Source organism: Bubalus kerabau, chromosome 9 (assembly GCF_029407905.1).
Source record: "Bubalus kerabau isolate K-KA32 ecotype Philippines breed swamp buffalo chromosome 9, PCC_UOA_SB_1v2, whole genome shotgun sequence".
NCBI classification, from domain to species: domain Eukaryota; kingdom Metazoa; phylum Chordata; class Mammalia; order Artiodactyla; family Bovidae; genus Bubalus; species Bubalus kerabau.
This window is the reverse complement of record NC_073632.1, coordinates 79,011,936-79,037,346: the sequence shown is the minus strand read 5'-3', so window position 1 is coordinate 79,037,346 and position 25,411 is coordinate 79,011,936. Positions and strand designations below refer to the sequence as shown.

The 25,411-nt window shown below is 40.2% G+C and overlaps 1 protein-coding gene across 1 annotated transcript; it reads left to right on the top strand.

Moving 5' to 3' along the window:
• Positions 1-1,313: 1,313 nt before the first annotated feature.
• Positions 1,314-25,411, top strand: VNN2 (vanin 2). The gene is made up of 7 exons (XM_055535661.1): positions 1,314-1,535; positions 1,656-1,786; positions 10,877-11,069; positions 14,705-14,993; positions 16,699-17,072; positions 18,597-18,767; positions 24,824-25,411. The coding sequence occupies exons 1-7, from the start codon at positions 1,323-1,325 to the stop codon at positions 25,013-25,015; spliced, it is 1,563 nt and encodes a 520-aa protein (XP_055391636.1). The 5' UTR covers positions 1,314-1,322; the 3' UTR covers positions 25,016-25,411.

Genomic DNA, 25,411 nt, shown 5'->3' with positions numbered 1-25,411 from the left:
GCAGAACATTTGGGCAGACCTGGTTTATAACCTTTAGACCTCACCTATATCAAGAATTTTATTTATTTGTTTCTACTCTTTTATGCTCTTTAAAAGTATTTGAAAGAAAGACAGATTAAAAACCAAAATCAAACAGACAAATAAACAAAATGCACTAAATCCTTGTGTGATAGAATTGGACTGGAGAAGGGAGAATATGGATGTCCTAGGAAGGACCAGCTTCCCTGGTGGCTCAGATGGTAAAGACTCTGCCTGCAATGCAGGAGACCTGGATTCAATCTCTGGGTCAGGAAGACCCCTGGAGAAGGAAATGGGAACCCACTTCAGTATTCTTGCCTGGAGAATCCCATGGACAGAGGAGCCTGGTGGGCTACAGTCCATGGGGTCGCGAAGAGTTGGACATGACTGAGCGACTAACACTTCCACCTCTTTCAGGAGGTTATCAGTGGTCACATAATGTATGTGTATGTGTGTTTTAAAGCTCATTTTTGTGGTCATTTGCCCCTAGAAAAATGAAAATTCCATTTTATCTGAGTTTACAACAGAGATGATCTTTGTAATAACTAGCCCAAGTGAGATACTTCCCCTTCCCTTGCATCTATTTCCAAAGAGAAAGGAAGGAAGGAAATGAGTGGGGGAGGAAGAAGGCTTAACTCTCTAATGACAGAGGCTCCCTAAGGAGAGGTTCTTGATTTCTCTTCTGGCCAAACACCAGGGACCAGCTCCTGGAGGATCAGTGCTTTGGGCACTAAGGTTGCAACAATGAGCAAACCAGACACAAAATCTTGTTTTTATGGAGTGCACATTCAGAGTCTTTAATAAGTAAGTCAGAGTGTTGATCTGGGTGAATTTTGCCCCCAATATCACCCTGTACTGCATTCTCCTAGTAGTAAATATTTTAAAAGTTTTCTCATCTTCTGAAAATAAACACAATGTAGATCCTTCAAAAGAATAGAAAAAAAAATTATTATCTGGTTTTTGTAATTTTTAAAACTGAAATTTATTGTATCATGGTTTTCACATGAGAGTTAATTTAGTTAACTATTTTCTTTCTATTAATAAAAGGGTACAATTGTGTTATATTTGAATTCTTCTTTTGAAATTTGTCATTACACTTTATCAATAGTACATGTTGTACAGTCCTTGTAATACTTTTTGATTGTATTCATGGAACTGAAATTTTTTTCCTCCAAAATGATGAGACATAATATTCATGAGATTATAAAATAAGAGCTGGCAGTCACATGTTACATAAATGTTCCTTCCTCTATAAATACTACATGAATGTTACTTGCACTTGCAGAACTCAGGATATCTTGGCCATGATCACTTCCTCTTTACAAACCTCCGTGGCAGTTTTTGCCCTAATAATTCTACATGTCAGCACTCTGGATACTTTTAAAGCTGCAGTGTATGAACATGCTGTCATACTGCCAAATGACACAGAAACACCTGTTTCTCCGGAAGAGGCCTTGTTCCTCATGAACAAGAACATAGATATTCTGGAGAAGGCAATTAAGCAGGCAGCTGAGCAGGTATTCTTTTATTTCTGTTAATCATAATTCATAAGACAGGCATGAGAGCTGATGAAGACTAGAGTGTTGAATTGTCTACATACATAGAGAAATAATTTTGATTTAACTTGTTTTGAGCAGGGTGCTCAGATCATCGTGACCCCAGAAGATGCACTTTATGGATGGAAATTTACCAGGGAAACCATTTTCCCTTATCTGGAGAATATCCCAGATCCTCAGGTGAACTGGATTCCATGTCAAGACCCCCACAGGTATTTGAAGTATCCTATTTTTAAAAAAATATTTGCTTATTTATTTAGGCTATGCTGGGTCTTTGTTGCGGTATGCAGACTTGTCCAGTTGTGATGCCTGGGCTTCATTGCCCCACAGCATGTGGAGTCTTAGTTCCTTAGATCCCCAACCAGTGATAGAACCTGCATCCCCCTACACTGGAAGGTGAATTCTTAATCACTGGACCATGAGGGAAGTCCCAGTCATAGTTGTTTGTACAAAGTACTGTGATTCTCTAAAATGTATATGCTTACTACAGAAAATGATGAATCCTAACTGTTCATGTATGTGGTATGAGTTATATATATATATATATAGACATTCATTTGATTTTTTAAAATTGTACTTAAATACCATTTAACAATTATCTATAATCTAATATGCTTATTAAATTTGGAGAAATATATAAATATTTATCATTGGGATTAGAAACTAAGGGGAAGACAATCTCATTAATATAAATAGTAAATTAATTTCTGAAGTGGACAGTGGGTTGTGCTCGGAAAATATTCCAAGGTCTCTTGTTGGGGTCCTTTAACAGACCAGAACCTGGTGGTCCAGAGTCGACGATAAGAAAGTGAAAGAGAGAAAGAGGCTGATATTCCCTGGTTTATGCAGAGAACCAATAAAGCCCTTGACACAGGGTTTGTATTGCTCATGAAGGCACCAGGCACCCTCTTGAGGGGGTGAAGGCACAGGGTGCCTTCTTGAGAGGGTCTTAGAAGCCTGGAGAGTGAGCATGACAGGTTTCTATGCTCCAGAGAATTAGCCAGAGAGAGAGAGAGAGAAACAAAAATGACACGAGGACCTAAGCTCTGATGGAGCAAAGGTGCTTTAATAATTTTTCTGTGAGTATATATAGGCTGGGGTACAAGAAGTTTCTTTCGACTATGATAAAGATCAGAAAATCAAATGTACAGCAACAGTTACCAAGGGAACAAGGGATTAATAATGGCCACAAGGTCAGGAGACAATCCATACCTCAAGAAAGGGGATCGAGACTAAGCAGTTTTGTCATAAAGAGAATGTTTACTAAGGGAGATGCAAGCCTGTCTCACACAATGACCTCAGTTCCTGGCAGCAGCGTGCTGTTTCGCTTAAAAGGAAACAAAGGACTTGTGAGGAACAGCACGTAGGAATCCTCCTGTTAAACACCTCCCTGACAGTCTCTATTGATGGTACCAGACTTCAGTTTCATAGTCTCTCTGCTCTAGAATCTGTTTCCCTTTGCAGAAAGACCTGAATCATAAGACTTAATGCTTTGACATTTTGCAGTTTCCTAGGCTCATAAAGCTAAATTTCCTGGGAAAAATTAATTTAGAAACTTTCAAACATAAAATATTTAATATATATGTATATTAATATATAACTTCTACTATCTACTAAGGCTTGAATTATTCAGGTACAGGTTGCACACTTCTATACTTATACTCATTCTTTCTCAACTCTCAGATCCTCGCACCATCTCTTACCCTTTTATACTTTTTTTTCACTCTGGTACCTCAAATTAAGTTTATTAAACATTCCTCTGCCATATTTTGCTGGCGATTATGGAGACCATGCTTTTTGAGGCACTACTGATAAGTCTGAAGCTTATGTAAGGGTTATCAGAAAACAGCTTTTCTCAGCTCTAAAGAGCTTAACCACACAATGAGGAGAATATTGGGTTCCATGACAGTCAGCAGCTCCACTTTCCTGTTCTTCTTGTTCTGAGCTGATGCTTCCCATGGTGTTTGTTGTGGAAGAAAAGGGGCGACAGCTGGACAGTCTTTCTGACTAGAAGTTTTGAGAAGGGGACAATCCATTTATTTTTCACCTCACAGTAGGATTCTGAGATGGATTTCTTAGTTCAAAAAAAAAAAAAAAAAAACAACATATTTTGCCAATGTATGGGCTAGTCAAATATCACAGTAGCTATGAAAACTGGTGAAGGTTGGCATGCTAAGTTGCCTCAGTTGTATCCAACTCTTTCTGACCCCATGGACATTAGCCCACCTCCTCTGTCCATGGGATTCTCCAGGCAAGAATACTGGAGTGGTTTGCCATGCCCTCCTCCAGGGGATCTTCCTGATGGAACCCACGTCTCTTATGTCTCTTACATTGGTAGGCTTATTCTTTACCACTAGAGCCACATGATGAAAGTTGGAGGAAAGGTCTATTCCAGGTGGAATAGAGGTATTTACCTCTATTCCTCTTCATAGCTCTATGAAATAAAGCATTGAAATACCTTTCATAGCTCTATGCTACAAAAAAGAAATTTTGAAAGAAAATGGGTTTGCACTGTCATCCAGTGTTCAGTTCAGTTCAGTCGCTCAGTCGTGTCTGACTCTTTGTGACCCCATGAATTGCAGCACGCCAGGCCTCCCTGTCCATCACCAACTCCCAGAGTTCACTCAAACTCACGTCCATCGAGTCTGTGATGCCATCCAGCCATCTCATCCTCTGTCGTCCCCTTTTCCTCCTGCCCCCAATCCCTCCCAGCATCCGAGTCAACTCTTCACATGAGGTCATCCAGTGCAGTCACATTTAATTCAATGGCAACCCACTCCAGTACTCTTGTCTGGAGAATCCCATGGATGGAGGAGCCTGGTGGGCTGCAGTCCATGGGGTCGCTGAGAGTCGGACACGACTGAGCGACTTAAGTTTCACTTTTCATTTTCATGCATTGGAGAAGGAAATGGCAACCCACTCCAGTACTCTTGCCTGGAGAATCCCAGGGACGGAGGAGTCTGTTGGGTTGCCATCTATGGGGTCGCACAGAGTCGGACACGACTGAAGCGACTTAGCAGCAGCAGCAATGATTACTTATTGAGCACCTGCTATATACCAGATACTATTTTAAGAATAGGAGATATAGCACTTATTAAAGCAAAGTCTTTGCCCTTCCCATGGCTTATGAATATTCTTGTGGGGGAAGAGAGATGTAAACAAACTCATTTATTATGTAGAATGTCATTTGGAGATAATAATGGGGTGTTGACAGAAAAAAACAAGTACAATCTAAAATTTGACAATCATATTTTATTTGGGACTTTACCAAGGCCTTAAGCCTGGGATCCAGTGGCTCAGATACTTCTTTGGACTGTTCCAAAGAGGTAAGGGAGGAGCCAAGATATATAGGGGTTTTTGCAACACCCCCCCACCTCCAAGAAAAAACCAAACAAATAAAAGTAAACAAAGTAGCCCAACACCAAAGATTATTGCTAATGGTTAGGACTATGAACTTCTACTTTAGGGGGCTAGGTTCAATCCCGGGTCAAGGAACTAAGATCCTACAAGCCGTGCTTCATAGCCAAAACAAAATTCTCCAAACAAACAAACAAAAGAGTGACTCCCAAATGTTTGGCCTAAGCAGTTGGAGACACAAACTTGCCATTTATGGACATAGGGAGTGTTGGTGAACCAATTGGTTCCTCTTGTCCAGGCACTGGAAAGCCAATCTACTGATACAAGGTTGTGGTGAAGGAAAGCTCAATGTCAAGCCAGGAATACCAGTGGCTAATGCTCAAAAGAACCAAACTCCTGATGGATTTTAGGGAAGGGTTTTTAAAGGCAAGGTAAGGGAGAGAGTTGCAGGGTATGTGATCAGCTTATGCACAATTCTCTGATTAGCTGATGGAGAGGTAACAGGATGTCACAGGGGTTAACATCATCAATCCTCAGATTCCAGCCAGTCTGGCTGCTACATGCTCATGGCCTTCATGCACTTAGCTTTTCCCATCTGGTGAGGGTTTTAGTGTCTGCAAAACAACTAGGAATGTGTGTCAGACACTGATTTTTATGTCCTCAGGGGAAGACCTAATATTCTCTGCTCCTGTATGCCTGATCCATTGTTTAAATTGTTACCAGTCCTCCTGGCCCAACTGCTGTTTTTTTGTTACTATGTCTTTACATTCTTACAATCATTAATTCTTGAGCTAAATTTTTGTGACTCAGGAGAGGCCTAGGATACTAAAGTTTTTCTACATAAAAGAGGCAGGTAGAGGATATGGCAGGGTGGCGGTGGGGTGGGGGAGTCTGTCCTGGTTAGGTCCCCTAGGGTCCTGGTCGGTTACAGGAGCACTGAAGGAATAGCAAGTCTGGGATGGAACTTGGAAATCAATTTTGTGCATCTGAAGTTTGAGCTGTAATTTAATAGACATCCAAGTGGATATGTAACCCTGGTGGATATATATTTGAGTCTGGCATGAAATACAAGGTCAGGGTTGGAGGTAGAAAATCAGGGAGAAAAACATTTTCAAATAAGATTTATTAACATGGATAAGAGTACTTATCAACCCATTCCTTTTCATTTATTCAGTCACTCATTCACCCATGTAACCAGCAAATGTCTAGAGATCTACAGTAAGGAAGCAGAAATGCAGTCATGAGAAAGACTCATCTGGTGTTTGAGTTTAAACTGCCTGTTAAATGCAAGCTCCAGAACACTTGCTGCTGCTAAGTCACTTCAGTTGTGTCCAACTCTGTGCGACCCCATAGATGGCAGCCCACCAGGCTCCCCTGTCCCTGGGATTCTCCAGGCAAGAACACTGGAGTGGGTTGCCATTTCCTTCTCCAATGCATGCAAGTGAAAAGTGAAAGTGAAGTCGCTCAGTCGTGTCCGACTCTTAGCAACCCCATGGACTGCAGCCCACCAGGCTCCTCCATCCATGGGATTTTCCAGGCAAGAGTACTGGAGTGGGGTGCCATTGCCTTCTCCAATTCATCTCCATAAGCAACCGCTTTTCCCAAAACTCGAGTCTTTGACTCGGGAGTCAGCGTTTGTCCCAAGATACACATCACATCCTTCCAAGTGAGGTCATAAAGCAGAGTAACACCTTTAAAAGCTCTAATATATTTTTCTGGGTCCTCTAAATAGTCTCCCAGATCCTCCTTGATTCTTTGTATTTTTTGATAAGAAAAAGGCTTATTAACTCTCACAGACTGATTATTTCTCCCGGTGGGTGTTTTATAAAGAGGCAACAGCTTGTGTGGCTGTTCCTCAGTCTCTCTGGCTGCTCTGAGCATATGATCCCAGGGATAGATTGGAGAAACATGTTTTTCTTTTTCTCTTTGTCTCCTGTCCTCCATCTCATCTCTTACTTTGATGGTCTGAGTTTCTACTGAAACCAGAGTAGTCTGAGTTCGTACTGAGACAGGAGATGTAAAGGAGGGAGCTGAAGGTTTCACGCCCAAATCTATACCCTTAGGACATAAGTCTGGCATATTTCGCAGAGAGAAAAAGGGCAACACATATGCTACTTCTACCCATTTCCCTTGTTCCTTTACAGAACAGGTCTAATTGTAGAACAGTATTATACTTAGGAGTCCCTCCAACTGGCCACCGTTCGCTGTCCTCCAATGGATACTGTGGCCATGCAGTATCACATAGGAAGACCAGGTGTGTCTTCTTTAAACCCTGGGGATCAAATCTATCCCAGTTTTTCAGGATACAGTTCAAAGGAGTGAGGCTGGAATTGTTAGCTCCCATCTGTAAGAGAGAAAAAAAGCGACCATAGCCATTTTTCTACCGGAGGCGTCCCTCCCTGCTCTAGATGGGGGTGTAGACAGACGTTACAATGAAAGCTTTTCCTTCCTGGTCGGACTTAGTCTGTCCCTTACTGACGCAGGCGCAGTCCACTTCCCTCCCAGTTCTACCACCGAGATGGGGTGAGGATGTACCAGGGGTAGACCTGATAGCATCCCAACTTGACGTCCAGCTCTTCACCTTTAACCTTGCTTGCCTCTGATGTCACCCGGCGTGAATCAGAGTAACCTTCCGGAATGCCTCGCAAGCTAAGACTACTGGGGGAAACATTCATCACCTGAGTGCCTGTGCACGACCCTGAGTATTTCCTGACTACAATAAGACCAACACAAACATAAAACTGAAATGTTCTTTCCAAACATCACCACACCAGTATAACAGCCTCCTCTGATGCACTAAGAGCCGGCGTTACCAAAGAAAAAAACCCATTGCAGTCCCAATCTGAGTAACCTTTAACCTCAGAGATGTTCTTGGAGCTAGAGCTCCATCTAGCTTCCGAACTTTCGATTCCTGGCGAGGCTAGGTGCTTTCTTGAATACCAATTCAAGTTTGGGACCTAAGCCTTAGTACACAATAACAGTATAGATCACAAGTCCCTTGAAAGTCTATGATCCGATAGATTAGGTTAGTACTTCTAATTCCCAAGGAGTTATGAAATGGTCAAAGACACTGAAAAGTTTGACTGAGAAAGGAGAGTTTGGTCCACACGCTTTGCCCATTTCTGGTCCGTTCCTGAAGGAGACATTGGGTGCCTCTTGGCATTGGCAGGTCGGTATAAACCCCTGACAGGTTTCTGCCATAAGCCGTATGAGATCACCATGGAACTGCAGAGCAGGGCTCCTTACTTGCTTCATGCAGGGCATGCCATTCATTCACACAAGCACACCTCAGAGTTAGTAAAGCACAGCAGAAAACGTGTTTGCTAAGAGAACAAAGAACTAGAACTCCAAGCATCCTTACCTTGTCCTGAAGGATCCCGGATGAGTCCCCAAGATGAAAGGTTGTTGTTGAATCACGCGAAGACACTGGGATTTTTGGCCCCGGGAGGAGAAGAATTCAATTCGGGGCTAGAGACGAGGCTTGATCGCTCAGAGCTTTTGTGTAATAAAGTTTTATTAAAGTATAAAGGAGATAGAGAAAGCTTCTGACATAGGCATCAGAAGGGGGCAGAAAGAGTACCCATTCAAATCAGGAACCATCTATAAATATCTAAGTAAATCTGGGTCCCTCATATTTTTTTCCATATATTTTTCCAAATCACATTGTGCACAATGAAACACATGTCATAATGTAGTTTATAAGATGGATAAATAGGTAATTATTTTGAGACATGCTTTTATAGATTTCCTCTTATTTGCTTTCTACAAATAAAGTCCATATTCAAATCTATTAAGCTTTAGGAAGTAAAACAAAATATCTATCATCTATAAAAGAATAGTTGTTGCATTTTTAAATATTGATAATCATACTTAGTTTAAAAAAGATATCCTGGCATAGCGCTCACTCTATTCCTTTCACATTTAGTGTGACTATTCTCAAGTAATATTAATAACTTATCAATAAAGCTATGCTGGGTTTCCCAGGTGGCGCTAGTGGTAAAGAATCTGCCGGCCAATACAGGAGATGTAAAAGATGTGGGTTCGATCCCTGAACTGGGAAGATCCCCTGGAGGAGGAAATGGCTCTCCATCCAGTATTCGTGCCTGAAGAGCCCCATAGATAGAGGAGCCTGTCAGGCTACAGTCTATGGGGTCGCTAAGAGTCAGACACAACTGACCATCTGAGCACACACAAAGGTATGCCAACTTCACAGTGGTCAGAAATGTTAAAGAGCAAAACTCTTGGTCCTCAGAGGACGAAGAACTGTCTCAAAGAATGATCTGTTCACAGATGTAACCGCACGTCTGCATATTCTTTATTCTGGGTAAAACAAGAGACCTGTCAAGTACATTTTTTATGTCCTTAATCATGTACAAACTTAGAAAAAAAAAGTATTTCTATAGTAAGAACTAAAACATTAGTTTCATCATATAAAGTTATTCTGTTCATTGTAAAGACACAGTAGTCAGATTTTTCAATAAGCCATGCAAGCATTCCTTTTTACACTCATTTCAAGTCCAAAGATAAGAATTATAGACTATTTTGCATAACTGCTACATGAGGCCACGGAGTCACAGCTAGAAAGAAAGGCACAAATGGAAAAATCATGTCCCTTCCTTATTATGCTGCTGTTTGTCACTTCATTGTCTTGGAATCTCCAGAGTCCAAAGGTCACGGCCCTCAGAGCTGGTCTTGGTGCAGTGGCTCACACTACTACCATTTCCAGGGGGTTCCAGTGGCGTTCCACCACCCAGATAGTAAATGTAGCTTTGGATTGCACCACTAACAAACTGAGACACCCTCGCCTCCACGACCCAGAATGAGAGCTCATTTGCCTATTCCCAAACTACCAAGAACCAAACTCCCCAATACATCTTAAATTCAAGACTTTAGGAGCTGGATTATTGTTGGAAATAATAAAAGAATAAAGTTTCCTTAGAAAAAGAAGAGAAACTTACCTCTAATAGAGAGACAATATTTAACACCAAAATGGGTTCACCTATGGAATGAGTTAGAAGAGAAGAAATCTAATGCTTGAGCCACAGGACACTTCAGTGTTTAGACTCAGGGCAGAAGAGGAGGAATCAGAAAAGGAGGTGGAGAAAAGCACCCAGTAAGTAGCAGAATGAGAGAGTGGAGTCCAATAAGTGGGCTGAAGTGTTGCCAGGAGGAGAGTGTAACTCCATCAGCTGATGCAGAAGTAGTACAAGATAAGGTAAGATGTGGCTGTCATCACTTGTATTAATAGGGGTTATCAGGTGGGATGATAGCAACGAAGCCTGATCTGAGCACTTCCAAAGGGAATAGGAGAAGATGGGCTGATCCAGGAAGAGGGCCAGCTCTTTTGGGGAGTTTTGTTGTAAGAGGGACCTAAGAACCTAGGGACCTAAGAAAAAAATAGATTAGAAGGGCATGTAGGGGTCAAGAGAGGTTTTTATTTTATTTATTTTCCACAGATGAGAGGTACTAGTGTATATGTGTGTGTTGATGGAATGATCTCTTGAAGAGATGAAAACTGTTGCTACAGGAGAATGAATAATGAATTGCTGGAGTAATAGATACCATTTGGAAAAAAATTAATCAAGTTTAACTTGTGACTTCTAAATATGATCTCTATCATGTCACATAATTAGTATTGTTTGTGTGTATGTGAGAAAATTCAGACTTAGCTTCATAGCAATTTTAAAGTTTATCATACATGCATATATATGAATATAAGCACTATGTTATGCATTCAGTCTCTGGGATTTATCTATTTATTAGTAACAAGTTTGTACCCTTAAACTACATGTCCCCAATTTCCCACAATCTAACCTCCAATATCCACCATTCTATTTTCTGTATCTACAAGTTTGACTTTAAAAAGTTCCATGTATAAGTGATATCATACAGTATTGGCCTTTCTCTCTTTGACACTGAAATGTTTTAATTAAAATTTGATTTAGATTTGGTCATACACCAGTACAAGCAAGACTCAGCTGCCTGGCCAAGAACAACTCTATCTATGTTGTGGCAAATATGGGTGACAAAAAGCCATGTAATTCCCATAATACGATGTGTCCTTCTAATGGCCATTATCAATACAATACCAACGTGGTATATGATGCAAAGGGAAAGCTGGTGGCGCGTTACCATAAGGTAAGAGGGGGTGACTGTGTAAAATGGAGCCTCCTTTGAGAAGGGTATATTCTATGTTTAGGAGATAGAGCTTCATTTCCTTATAATACGATGTTTTATTGTTGTTCAGTCACTAAGTCATGTCCGACTCTTTGCAACCCCACAGACTGCAGCTTGCCAGGCTGTCTTTCACTATCACTTGGAATTTGCTCAAACTCATGTCCATTGAGTTGGTGGTGCTATCTAACCATCTCATCCTCTGCCACCCTCTTCTCCTTTTCCTTTCAATCTTTTCCAGCGTCAGGGCCTTTTCCAATGATTCATCTCTTTACATCAGATGGCAAAGTATTGGAGCTTCAGTTTCAACATCAGTACTTCCAATGCGTATTCAGGGTTGATTTCCTTTAGAATGGACTGGTTGGATCTCCTTGTAGTCCAAGGGACTCTCAAAGTCTTCTCCAACACCACAGTTCAAAACCATCAATTCTTTGGCTCTTAGCCTTCTGTATGGTCCAACTCTCAAATCCATACATGACTACTGGAAAAACCATAGCTTTGACTAGATGGACCTTTGTCAGCAAAGTAATGTCTCTGCTTTTTAATACACAGTCTAAATTTGTCATCTAGGTTTGTCAATACAATGTTACCAATACTTTTTTTAAAAGAGCAATAAAAAAAATGACATTTTAGAAGTGTGGATTAAATTGTAGACTGAGATCTGTAAGAAAGGTTTTGTAAGTCCAGAATCAAGATAAAGTTTTTGCATATATAAAACAAATAATTTTAATATTGATACAAAGGATACTGAGATGACTGCCATCTGGATACCAGTCAGTTCAGTTCAGTTGCTCAGTCATGTCCGACTCTTTGTGACCCCATGGACTGCAGCAGCCAGGCATCCCTGTCTATCATCAACTCTCGGAGTTTACTCAAACTCATGTCCATTGATTCAGTGATGTCATCCAACCATCTCATCCTCTGTCATCCCCTTCTCCTGCCCTCAGTCTTTCCCAGCAACAGGGTGTTTTCAAATGAGTCAGTTCTTTACATCAGGTAGCTGAAGTATTAGAGTTTCAGCTTCAATACCCATCCTTCCAATGAATAGTCAGGACTGATTTCCTTTAAGATGGACTGGTTGAATCTCCTTGCAATCCAAGGGACTCTCAAGAGTCTTCTCCGACACCACAGTTCAAAACCATCAACTCTTTGGCACTCAGCTTTCTTGATAGTCCAACTCTCACATCAATACATGACTACTGGAAGAACCATAGCCTTGACTAGACGGACCTTTGTTGGCAAAGTAATGTCTCTGCTTTTTAATATGCTGTCTAGGTTGGTCACAAATTTTCTTCCAAGGAGTAAGTGTCTTTTAATTTCATGGCTGCAGTCACCATCTGCAGTGATTTTGGAGCCCAGAAAAATAAAGTCAACCACTGTTTCCCCATCTATTTGCAATGAAGCAATGGGACCAGATGCCAAGATCTTAAATTTCTAAATGTTGAGCTTTAAGCCAACTTTTTCTCTCTCCTCTTTCACTTTCATCAAGAGGCTCTTTAGTTCCTCTTCACCTTCTGCCCTAAGGGTGGTGTCATCTGCATATCTGAAGTTATTGACATTTCTCCTGGCAATCTTAATTTCAGTTTGTGCTTCATCCAGCCCAGCATTTCTCATAATGTACTCTGCATATAAGTTAAATAAGCAGGGTGAAAATATACAGCCTTGACGTACTCCTTTTCCTATTTGGAGCCAGTCTGTTGTTCCATGCCCAGTTCTAACTGTTGCTTCCTGACCTGGATACCATTTAACACTAAAATGATAAAAGATGTTTTCATATTGTATGAATTAGTTTCACAGAAGCTAATTTCTTTGCTTTCTATCAAGTTACAAAAATGATCTTTCTTTTTTAGATTCTATACCAGTTGATTTAATTATCCTTTTATTGATTTAAGGTCAAATTATAAAATTTTTACTTTAAAATCTGAGTAAAATAACCTGAAGGAATAAAATAACTTAAAGTCATAATTTTGTACCAAATTGGGCAGGGAGAGAGATTGACCTTTTACATGAATATGGGGTGTGCAGGTCAGTGTGAATGTCCCTTTTCCTGTCCCGTATTCTTTTTTCTAATCATCTTATATTCGAACCTCAGAATCTTCTGAGTGGAGAAATTATCTCCTGGAAGTCCTAGGTAAAAAATAAATTTTAGTCAAGAAGAAAGATATAGCATCAATGATTTTCAAATGTTTTTGATCACATACCTCTATGGAAAAAAAATTAAATGAGTCCTTAAAAATATGTTTATATTTCTTTATGCATTTATTTGTGTGTTTATAAATAAGACCCAAAACTTTCAAAGAGTTTTCTATGTAATCTTGTGGGTCTGACAACTTGTTTTCAAATGTAATTAAACTTTTATGTTCTCACAAATGTGTCTCAAATTGGGAATAGGAATGTCATTTTTGTTATTTTGGAGACTGTGTTTGCATTGTTAGTATCATTTTAAAGGCTATTTTTGCAGCTACTCTTCTATTCTGTAAGTGTTTACCTAGTTAAACTGATAACATAGTTGATCAATCCACTTAACCAGACCCAGTAAATTGTAGGATGGCACAGTGTACAGGATGTGGGCAGCTAGTGAGGGCCTGAGTCATCCTAAAGTAAGAAGCTCTCACTCTTCCATCAGGGTACCTAAGAACAGTTTGTGATCCATATCCTCTGACATATGGATCTGATAAGAGAACTTTGTCGACTGATTCTTAAAATGCTAGTAAATTTCAATTACAAATTTTTTAGATCGAAAATAAACTTTGAGAGGAGTTTTAATAATCTTGCTTCCAACTCTCAGCTTTTCCTGCTTTGCAAATGATTTTATTAAGCTATTGACCCTGATTATCAAATTAGACTAGGTTTGTTTCTCAAGCTGACTTGGAAGAAATCAGAATGAAATAAAACATCTATGTTTAACAACACTTTTCAAAACTGGATAACAGTCCCTGAGATTACTTTGGAAGGGACATGGTAAAGAGGGATGGGGCCTCCCTCACCTGCTTAACAGATATTTATTGTGTGTCTATTATATTTCTGCTTCTCTGGTGACTCAGTGGTAAAGAACCCACCTACCAATGCAGGAGACTCGTGTTCAATCCCTGGGTCAGGAAGATCCCCTGGAGAAGGAAATGACAACCAACTCTAGTATTCTTTTCTGGGAAATCCCATGGACAGAGGAGCCTGGTGGGCTACAGTCCCTGGGGTTGCAGAGAATTACACACAACTCAGCGACTAAACAACAACAATTTTATTTTTAGGTATCAGGGACTCAAAGAATAGTGATGTATATCTTCGGCTTTCAAGAAGCACATAGTGTTTGCAATTCATTGGGAGCTATTTGGCCCCTAATTGAGAGAGGGAGGGAGGTAAGGAGGGATAGGAGTGGGGAGAGAGAAAGAAAAGGACAGCAAGAGAGACAGAGACAGAGAGACAGAGAAAAACTATATTTCTCCATATTTTTCTTTGAAAATTAGCTTCCAATCACAGTGGCATTCACTTTCTATATATTTCCCACTGTTGAGCAGGTAATTACTAACTTGGAGGGTCTTCATGTGTCATCTCTTCAATAAATAAGGCTTTTCTGATTTTATCCTGTGTGTTTATTACAGTACAACCTCTACCGTGAGTTTCAGTTTGATGTCCCCGAAAAGCCAGAGTTGGTGACTTTCAACACCACCTTTGGAAAGTTTGGCATTTTCACGTGCTTTGATATCCTCTTCCATGATCCTGCTGTGACCCTGGTGAAAGATTCCCATGTGGACACCATATTGTTTCCCACAGCTTGGATGAACGTTTTGCCCTTTTTGACAGCTATTGAATTTCATTCGGCTTGGGCAATGGGAATGAGAGTTAATCTTCTTGCAGCAAACACACATAATGTCAGCCTAAAAATGACAGGTAATCCCTGAACAGATGAGGTTTGCAGATTATATTTCTAAATGGGGAGAAACTCATGCTTTGGATACGACCTGTTGTAATTTTTTTTAGTCCTTTGTTTGGACTTCTCACTAAGCTTGTATCCATTCACCAAAAAAAAAAAAAAAAAAAAAAAGAAGAAAAGAACAGCTACTGTTGGTTATAATAGCTATGTCTGTGTTAAGACTTTTATGTGTATTATTTCATTTATCCTCACAACTCTATGTGTGGGCTGAGTATTATCAGTCCGGTTTTATAGATTAGAAAACTGATACACACAAAAATGCAAGTAACCTGTTAAAGGCATCAGCTGGTAGGTAGCAAGAGCTTCTCTGGTGGCTCAGTGGTAATGTGCCTGCAATGCAGAGACCTGGGTTTGACACCTGGGTTGGGAAGATCCCCTGGAGGAGGGCATAACAACCCACTCCAGTACACTTGCCTGGAGAATTCCATGGACAGAGGAGCCTGGTGGGCTACAGTCCATGGCATCTCACAGAGTCAGACATGCCTGAAGTGACTACACAGCAGCAGTATGTAGCAAAGTAGGAAACTAAACAAGATGTGCTCTAAAACTGGTGAAGGCAAAGGAGTATATTATTGACATGTTGCTGTACAACAAATTACTCAAGAAGTAAAAAGTGGAAGTGGCTTAAAACCACAAACGTTTGTTATCTCACAGTTTGTGTTGGTCAGGAACTTGGGAGTAGCTTGGGTGTTCATGGCTCAGGCCATCTCTTCAGGTTACATCAAGGTTTTGCCTGGGCTAAAAGTCACTTGAAGACTTGACTGGGGCTGGCAGGTCTGCTTTCAGGATGGCTCACTTGTATGGCTCTTGGTAGGGTTCCTCTCTTTTTCAGTGCCTGTTGACAGGAGACTTTCATTTCTTGTCACATGGGCCTCTCCATAGGGCTATGTGATGTATCCTCATGATATAGCAGTTGACTTTCTCCAGAGCTAGTAATGAGAGAAAGATGGAGAGAGATAGGGGAAAGCTACACAGCTTTTTATGACATTTCTACCATCATTTCTACCACGTTATATTCATTAGGAGTATGTCACTAAGCCAAGCCCACACTCAAGGTAAAACAAATTAGATCCACTCATTGGAGAGAGGAGTGATGAAGAATTTTTGGACATATTTGAAAACCACCACAATGGAGAACAGGAGGGACTGTTCTTTTATATTACCTTCCTTACCTCTCAAAGGGCTAGTGGTAAAGAACCTGCCTGCCAACGCAGGAGACATAGGAGATGCCAGTTCTATCCCTGGGTTGGGAAGATCCCCCTGGAGGAGGAAATGGCAACCCATTGCAATATTGTTGCCTGGAGAATCCCATGGACAGAGGAGCCTGGTGGCCCATAGCCCATAAGATCTCCGAGGATCAGACACTATTGTAAAAACTTAGCATGCACATCTCAAACACTTCAATGATTCAGTGGTTTTAATATTTGGCTTAATTTTCTGTTATGGTAATAAATTATGTTCAAAGTTTATTGAATGAGACCACTGATCATTCAATTTAATCTCCTCCAGTGGAGAATAGGAGAAGTACTTAGGTGTTCAGTGCCTTGTGCTATGTCGTAACTAATCTTGTGACATGACCATATGCTCAGTTTTGATGGGGAAACTGGGGGTGTTGGGTTTGTTTGTTTGTTTGTTTTTAAAAGACTTGTCTTCCATTCACAGGCAGTGGTATCTATGCACCACACTCTCCCAAAGTCTACCATCATGATATGGAAACAGAGTCAGGAAAGATCCTCTTTGCAGAGGTGGATTCCCATCCCCGAAACTCCTCGACCTACCCACCAGCCATGAATTGGAGTGCCTACGCCACTTCCATCACACCCTTTCCAGGACCTAAAAATTCCTTCAGGGGATTTATTTCCCGCGATGAGTTCAACTTCACAAAGCTCTCTGAAAGTGCAGGAAACCTTACAGTCTGTCAAAAAGAGCTCTGCTGTCATTTAAGCTACAGAATGTTAGCAAAGGAGGGGGATGAAGTGTATGTTCTAGGAGCTTTTGCAGGACTCCATGGGAGACGGAGAAGAGAATATTGGCAGGTAATCTCAACTCAAGTGAAAACGAGTGTTTGGGTGTGAGTACATTCCAGGGTTAACTTTTCATATTTGCCCCAGGGAATCAAGTGCTTTTTCTTGGCTTGACTCCATGCATTGCCAGTGTCACACACACATGCTTTGGGATTAATCATATGATATTTGCAGGGAAGCTAAGTATCATCTGATTGCTTGCTTTGAATACATTAAAATATTAACCTGATTTTCTAATTGACTAATGAACTAGCTTGCATATTTAAGTGGCTTCCTTAAGTAATTTTGCTGACATATCTAAATATAAAGTCTTATTTTAACTTTTAAAACTAACAATAAGGAGGGATATCATTTTTATTTTAACTGCTCTTGTAACCATATGTCCTAGTCATTTCCTGCCCTTCCAATGACAAATTTTTAAAGTGCAAGTTTTTTGTATCGTGTTGGCTATGCATTTGTATTTTATTATTATACTCTGTGCCTCATTGCTTTCTTCTAAGGAAACAGATATGGAAAAAAAAAAAAAAAGAAATGGTCAAAATTCTAATCATCCTTTTGACTTTAGTACTTCTGTTGCCCAAAGAGTTCCACTTTCTTGGACCAAATGCCATTATCTGATATGCCAGATGAATGGTTTATATCTGATACCAAGTTCAAGCTTGTACTGCTCACTGTGGGACAGATCAATAAATTGAGATATGCGTTGTTGTGGCAAGGAACAGTGACCTTATTTGGAAAGCCAGCAGACTGAGGTGGTGAATTAGTGTCCCAAAGAACCATCTTTCCTGAGGTAGAAGTCAGGCTTCTTTTATACTGAAAGGGAAAAAGGTAAAGTCCTGGTTCCAGTCAGACTCTGGAAGGGAAATGTACATTTTTTCTTCTTGTAGTCATTCATAAGTGGACCTAGTCTAGATATTCCCTATGAGCTAAACAAAGGTATTTTAGCTTATTACATGAAAGGTACTATTCTCAGAGACAGTTCATTATGTATAATTTAAGCTTATAGACAACCTCCATTTAGGCTTCCAGGTGACACAGTGGCAAAGTATCCACCTGACAATGCAGGAGATGTTTGAGACTTAGGAAGATCCCCTGGAGGAGGAATTGGCAACCCACTCCAGTAATATTGCCTGGAAAATTCCATGGACAGAGAAGCCTGGCAGGCTACAGTCCAAGGAGTTGCAAAGAGTTGGACATGACTGAGCAATTGAGCGCACCAATCTCCATTTAGTGATTGACTTGTAGCAAAAACAATAGAATACAAAGGTTAAAGTAAAAGAACCAGATCCAATATGGAGTCGGATTTGTTCTTTCCTATTATGAAAACTGGCTTCTTTCTTTCAATCCACTGGTTGCCCAGGATGTGTGGGTTGGCTCTTAATCATTTGCCATTTCCAATAAATCAAGTAATTGTATGATCCAAATCCCTTTAGCAAATGGAGAAAATATTTTCTTTGCTATAAACTGAGTCAACAGTTCTAGTACAAGTAACTTAGATTCAAGGTGTTGGATTTTATCTGCATCTCTTCTACACAGGTATGCACAATGCTGAAATGCAGATCTACTGATTTGACAACTTGTGGACAGCCAGTAGAAAATGCTTTAACGAGATTTGAAATGTTCTCTCTAAGCGGCACATTTGGAACAGAGTATGTTTTTCCTGAAGTGCTACTTACTGAAATCAAGCTGGCACCTGAAAAATTTGAGGTAGGAGAATTTTAAGATTTTCTTCATTTTATCTGTTTTCTGAAGTCAAACAAAACAGGCTAAGAAAACAGTTTCTGTTAACCTTTGCTGTGTGACAAACTTCCTCAAAATTTCGTGGCTTTACACAATAACCATTTCTTTAGCCCTGATATTGTGGTTGGTGCTGTGAACTGGGTGTAAACTAAGCTGTTCTTCTGGACTAGAAAAGGGGCTCAGTTGATCTTGGCTGGGCTCATTCATGCATCTGCTGCTAGCAAGTGAGTTGCCTAGGGTTGGTTGGTTTGTGATCGCCATGTCCTGAAATGACTGGAGGCACGTTCTGTGGTCCCTTATCTTCCAGAAAGCCTGGGCTTATCCACATGTTAAATGAAAGAGTCCAAGAGCATAAATAGAGAAAGACAAAATAGGCAAGTTCTTTTCAAGTCTCTGCTTGGACCACGTTTGCAAATATTTCATCTACCATAAGCAAGTCACATGACCAATGTAGATTCAAAGGGTGAAGAAATAAATGATGCAGAATTCTCAATGGGAAGAGCTGTGAGATCATACTGTAAAGGGTATGGATAAAGGGGGGCGCGGTTTGTGACCATATTTGTAACTTACAGCAACTAATTCTTATGTGATGACACTTTGTTCTTTGTTGGAATAACACAATAAGATACCTAAGGCCTATTTGTCTGAGAAACCATTCATTGCAGTATATTTACTTACAGAGTTTTAATTTCTTTTTTCTAACATGTGAAGACAAACAGAAAATCAAATATTTATTTCATAAACCACAGTGGTCATAGCTAGTTCATCCACAAATTAAGCTGGTCTCAAATTAAAATTATGATTCTGCAGGTGTATATCTGCTACTTAGTACATGGTGCATATACACACATGTACATACACACACTCCACAAGTTTGGAATTTAATGTCTTCATCGAACTGTGACAAATGGTGGCAGAGTTTTAGAAACTAGAATGGAATCACTGCATTTTTTGTTTTTACAAAAGAAAAATAGGATCTAAGCTAATTAGTCCAAAGCATCAAGCAAGGGAATCTTTAAAATTGCAGACTGCTTATGATAATATATCTGTGTCTGCTTGTATTATCAGATTGGAATATGTCATATTTGTAATAATGTTTAATTCTGTGACACCAACAGTTTAACATACAGTGCAGCCTTAAGGCTGGGAAACTCAGAGAACTGGAATCCTTGGCTGCCATAAAACCCAGTAAGGCAGAGAATCTCAGGAGCACATTGAGGCTGGAACAAAAACTTTGGTGCCACCTGTAGAAAACTATGATCAGATCTGATGTAAGAGATCTGGAACTGAAATCCAATTGTTAAAAGTTGATAGCCAGGCACAAACATGTGTCGATAAGTTGAAATTATCTGCAAATTCAAGGAAGTGAAAGAAGGGAGGGTAGGGTTCACTCAGGTAAGCTTAGAAAGACATGGGGTCTAGTGGTATGTGTGCATTGTATCTTGCAAGCCTTGCCATTCATTTTATTTTTTAATTACAGTATAATTATTTTACAATGGTGTGTTAGTTGCTGCTGTACAATGAAGTGAATCAGCTATATGTATACATATATCCCCTCCCTCTTGGATCTCCCTTGTCACCGCTCAGCCCACCTAGCTAAGCCTTGCCATTTCAACTGAGCACACAATCTAATTTTCTGGGTACTATTTTGAAAAATTTTCCCCATGCCATGTACTCTTAGACTTGTATCTCTTTGAGGAATTACTCCAAAAGAGGACAGAACATTTATCTCACAAAAGAGTCTCATCCATGGGAGAAGGACAAAAAACTGTTGGCGTTTTCCGGATCACCTTAAAGTTCCGAAGTCTGAGATGCCATGTGACTATCACTCTGAACCACATCAATATACTTGAAGAAGCAGGTGGTGCTAGTTGATGAGGATTTTAAACTTTTCATCACAAATGGTTTCAGGCAGTAGGAAACAATGAGAGAATAAAACAAAATAGTAACTGGTTAAGCACTTAACTCGATAGTGTTTGTTGATCTCAACTCAAAATTCTCAGAATTAGTCATGCTACCTCCCATCCTTGGACACTGGCCCTTTATTTTTGGATAGAAGGAGGAAGGAGAGGAAGGGATTGTATCTACCCTGGCTCAAACGGTAAAGCATCTGCCTGCAATGTGGGAGACCCAGGTTCGATCCCTGGGTTGGGAAGATCGCCTGGAGAAGGAAATGGCAATCCACTCCAGCACTCTTGCCTGGAAAATCCCATGCACGGAGGAGCCTGATAGGCTACAGTCCATGGGGTCGCAAAGAGTCGGACACGACTGACTTCATTCTTTAAATTTAGCACTTACAGAGACTTCCCTGGCAGTCCAGTGGTTAAGACTTTGCACTTCGAATGAAGGGGACATGGATTTGATCCCTGATCAGGGAAGTAAGATCTTGCATGCTACAGGGTATGGCCAAAAATGATAATAAATAAATTAGGCACTTACATTATATTTATCATTTGGGCCATATCTCATCTACTCCAGCTCATTTGCAAAAAGAAGAAATGAGATACACTGTGTGTTGACTCCTCAGAGCTATAAAAGAGGCATTTGTCTGCTGGCAAGCAGGGGTTTTGATATAACAGTTCCTTGGAGGATGTTTCCTAGTTAGGGTACTGGTTTTTGTTTCACAAGTGTAGATTCTCTGTGGCATGACTTTCCCTGAAGTTCAGCAGGTTCTAAGGAACAGACACTAAGTAAACATATAAGATAGACAAAAGGAAGAACCAACTAACCAAATGAACAGTAAAAAAAAAAAAAAAAAATCAATGATCAAGAATTTTATTTTTTAGTTATTCTTTTGCTAGAAACTTTGCAGATCATGTTAACTTGCTGATCTGTTAACTTGCTGTTTCTAGAGATATCAGTTCTAATACCATAGATGACAAGAGTTTTATAAGAGTCACACCAACCGTGTTTTCCTGAGTGTTTCCCCAGTTTCCCTGGTTATGGACTCTCCATTAACATACATTTTACACATTATCTTTGAAGATCACTTCTGCAGAGATTTCAACACATTTACTTCTTATCTTTTCCCCACCCCTAGTCCTAGCTAAGAGTATGAAGTGTTACTAACCACAACTCTGGGAAACATTGCTTTACTATTTGGCTCAGATGGTAAAGCGTCTGTCTACAATGCGGGAGACCTGGGTTCGAGCCCTGGGTTGGAAAGATCCCCTGGAGAAGGAAATGGCAATCCACTCCAGTACTATTGCCTGGAAAATCCCATGGACAGAGGAGCCTGGTAGGCTACAGTCCATGGGGTCGCAAAGAGTTGGACACGACTGAGCGACTTCACTTGCACTTTTCCACTGGTATATTATCAGAAGTCTGGTCTCTGAAACTAATTATGTAAGTTTGTGCAAGTCAGTTCACCTCTGAATTTGCTACCTATAAAGTGGGGGGAATATCTTCCTCACTGACTTGGGAATGCATGTGAAAGCGCTTGTACAGTGAAGCACTGTACAAGTATCAGGATGTATTTTTAGTTAGTTACCTCAGAAGGCTTCCCTAGTTAACCGTTTATCAACAACTAGAGGAAAATGTTGCCAGGATTAGGCCACATATACTGAACATCATGTAAGTATAGGTTAATGTGCAGACAGACTGGAGGAGTAAGAGACCAGGTCCCATTGTAAATCAGAGTCTCTGGGGGTGAGACCTGTATTTTTCCATAGTCCCACATTTTGATGGGTTGATTGATTGATTTGATTTTGGTGGATAAGAACTACAGGTATAAGAGAATAATCAAAAAGATCAAATTATATTGAGTATATACTACTTAGGAGGTCAATTAATTATACAGTATATTTTAGGAAAATTTGTAACAGGAAACTAGTAAAAATGCTAAGTTCTAGCTAGAACCTAAGAGACAATCACTGATATGGAAAAGTTAATCCCAAGGAAGTTAACATAGACACGATTTTACTATATTAATGAAAAGTCACAAGAAAACTAAATATTTGTGTTTAACTTGTTTCAAACTTTCACCCAACTATAATTTGAAATATACCTCTGGTATTTCATACTTGTTCCTTTAACGAACAATTTAGTAAACAAGGAACAATTTGGAAACAAGGAACACTTAACTAACTACCAACAGATTGTGCATGTGACAGCTTGTTAGTGAGCTGTGTTTTTATGTCTATGTGTCACTACAATAATTATCTTTGAGGATATTTAGCTATTTTCTACTTCTAGTTATGAAGCATCTAATTTCTTACCCTCTAAGTTCTTCCCCCATCCAAACAGTCCTTTCCACAACTGATAAATTCATTTTCTTTATTTCTTGTTCTGTTGTCTCTCTATTTGTGTTTCTTTCTATAAATTCATTTTCTTTATTCTTGTTCTGTTGTCTATTTGTGTTTCTTCTTGTTCCATTATTTTGCATACATTACTCCCTTACAGAGAAGCCTCTGTGACTTGACAATTTTTGCATATCTAATCCTTGCTTTTCTTTTTGACTATATGGTTTAGTCTTCTCTTCACTAATCTTCAACTAGTGATGCACTATAAATTGTAACAAGCCACTCTCTAAGGGAGAAACAAAGCTCTGATTTGTGGGATTTGAAATTAAAAGATGCTTACTCCTTGGAAGGAAAGTTATGACCAATCTAGATAGCATATTCAAAAGCAGAGACATTACTTTGCCAACAAAGGTTCATCTAGTCAAGGCTACGGTTTTTCCTGTGGTCATGTATGGATGTAAGAGTTGGACTGTGAAGAAAGCTGAGCACTGAAGAATTGATGCTTTTGAACTGTGGTGTTGGAGAAGACTCTTGAGAGTCCCTTGGACTGCAAGGAGATCCAACCAGTCCATTCTAAAGGAGATTGGCCCTGGGTGTTCTTTGGAAGGAATGATGCTAAAGCTGAAACTCCAGTACTTTGGCCACCTCATGCGAAGAGTTGACTCATTGGAAAAGACTCTGATGCTGGGAGGGATTGGGGGCAGGAGGAGAAGGGGACGACAGAGGATGAGATGGCTGGATGGCATCACTGACTCGATGGACGTGAGTCTGAGTGAACTCCAGGAGCTGGTGATGGACAGGGAGGCCTGGTGTGCTGTGATTCATGGGGTCGCAAAGAGTTGGACACGACTGAGAGACTGAACTGAACTGAAATACTCTTACCATGATCAGTTTCAAGAACAGCCATGTTTAACAACCAGCTGTCAAAGTTCCTGGAGATTTAACAGTCTGTTGTTGTGAGCTTACATACCACTGCACTGGTCTCTGAAACTAATTATGCAAGTTTGTGCAAGTCAGTTAACCTCTGAATTTCCTATCTATAAAATGGGGAGAATATCTCACTGGTTCTAACCAAATGGGAATGAGAAAGCATGCACATTGTCTAGCACACTGTGAGTCTGGGGAAGGCCACCCACCTCACCCCTCCCAGCCCCTGCCACACACACATATTTGTTTTAGAATGAGCGTTTGCTGCTTGATTTCCACTTGGTACAGTCTTCCATAATACAACCCCAGGGAGAAATTCCCAACTGCTCCTCCTTGTAGCAGGTTGTTTCCCAATTTGGGAAGCTGACCAGTTCATTCTCAGACTTCCTAAGCACATACCTGCTTCTCTTGCCAAGATACTATTATACTGATTTCTCTCTTTATATTTGGAATCTGCTCAGTTTTACTATTAACTTTTAAGCTTCTTGAGGGAAGAGTGCTATCTGTACTCTTCTGGCTCCTGGTTATCCTGAATATAATTGGCTCCTGGTTATCCTGAATATAATTGGACTCAATAAATTTTTGCTACTGATGATTTCTGACTCTGTTAAAGGTTGTGTTACATTTGATTGTGTAAACTCAATTATTGAACCTTATAGAAAGGCTCTAGTCTTCCTTACATATAAAATAGCTGTCCCCTACCCTTCCCACCTGCTCCCCAAGCCCTGGCCCCAGGCCCCTTTCCTAGTAACCTACTTGATCAACTGTGATATCTAGGATGGTTTCAGAATCATGAGTCTGCTTGTAATGTATATTTTAATTAAGTTGGCTATACCCTTCCCACTTTTTCTTTAGGTACTAGAAGATGGGCGTTTGGTAAACAGGAATGGATCATCTGAGCCTGTCCTAACAGTGTCGCTCTTTGGGAGATGGTACACCAAGGACGCACATTCCATCTCAGGCGGGACCAGCAACTCAGCAACAACGTACCTGATGATACCCGCATTATTACTGATCATAACCTTGCAGTATGCTGTGATGGTGTAGAACATCACTTTATCATATTCATTGATTCATCTCAGATTTACTAAGAAACATTGAATGACTAGCTCACTAGTATAGACCAATGATTTCCAAATATTTTTTCCTCATCAAGGATTATTTTTAAGGACTACAGTAATTTTGCCTCTTTTTTTTGGCTATGCTGAAATGTCACAGTATGGTATAATGGTATGATCACTGTTTGGGCCAGATAGATGAGGATCAAATCCTGGCTCCAGCCTTGTTTGCCATATAACATGTATCTACTTGTGTGTCTGTTAGCAGGAGCAGAAGAGATTCAGGGACATTTTAAATGTAATGATGGCCTTGGAAGAGAGCAGTAATGGTGGGAATGAGGGGAACTGAAGAGATTTATGACTGAATTCCATTTGACATTAAAGA

Coding starts and splice junctions, on each gene's coding strand:
- VNN2 (XM_055535661.1), top strand. CDS start 1,323: ATGATCACTTCCTCTTTACAAACCTCCGTGGCAGTTTTTGCCCTAATA. Junction 1,787..10,876: donor CCATGTCAAGACCCCCACAG/GTATTTGAAGTA, acceptor AATTTGATTTAG/ATTTGGTCATACACCAGTAC. Junction 18,768..24,823: donor TGGCACCTGAAAAATTTGAG/GTAGGAGAATTT, acceptor CTTTTTCTTTAG/GTACTAGAAGATGGGCGTTT.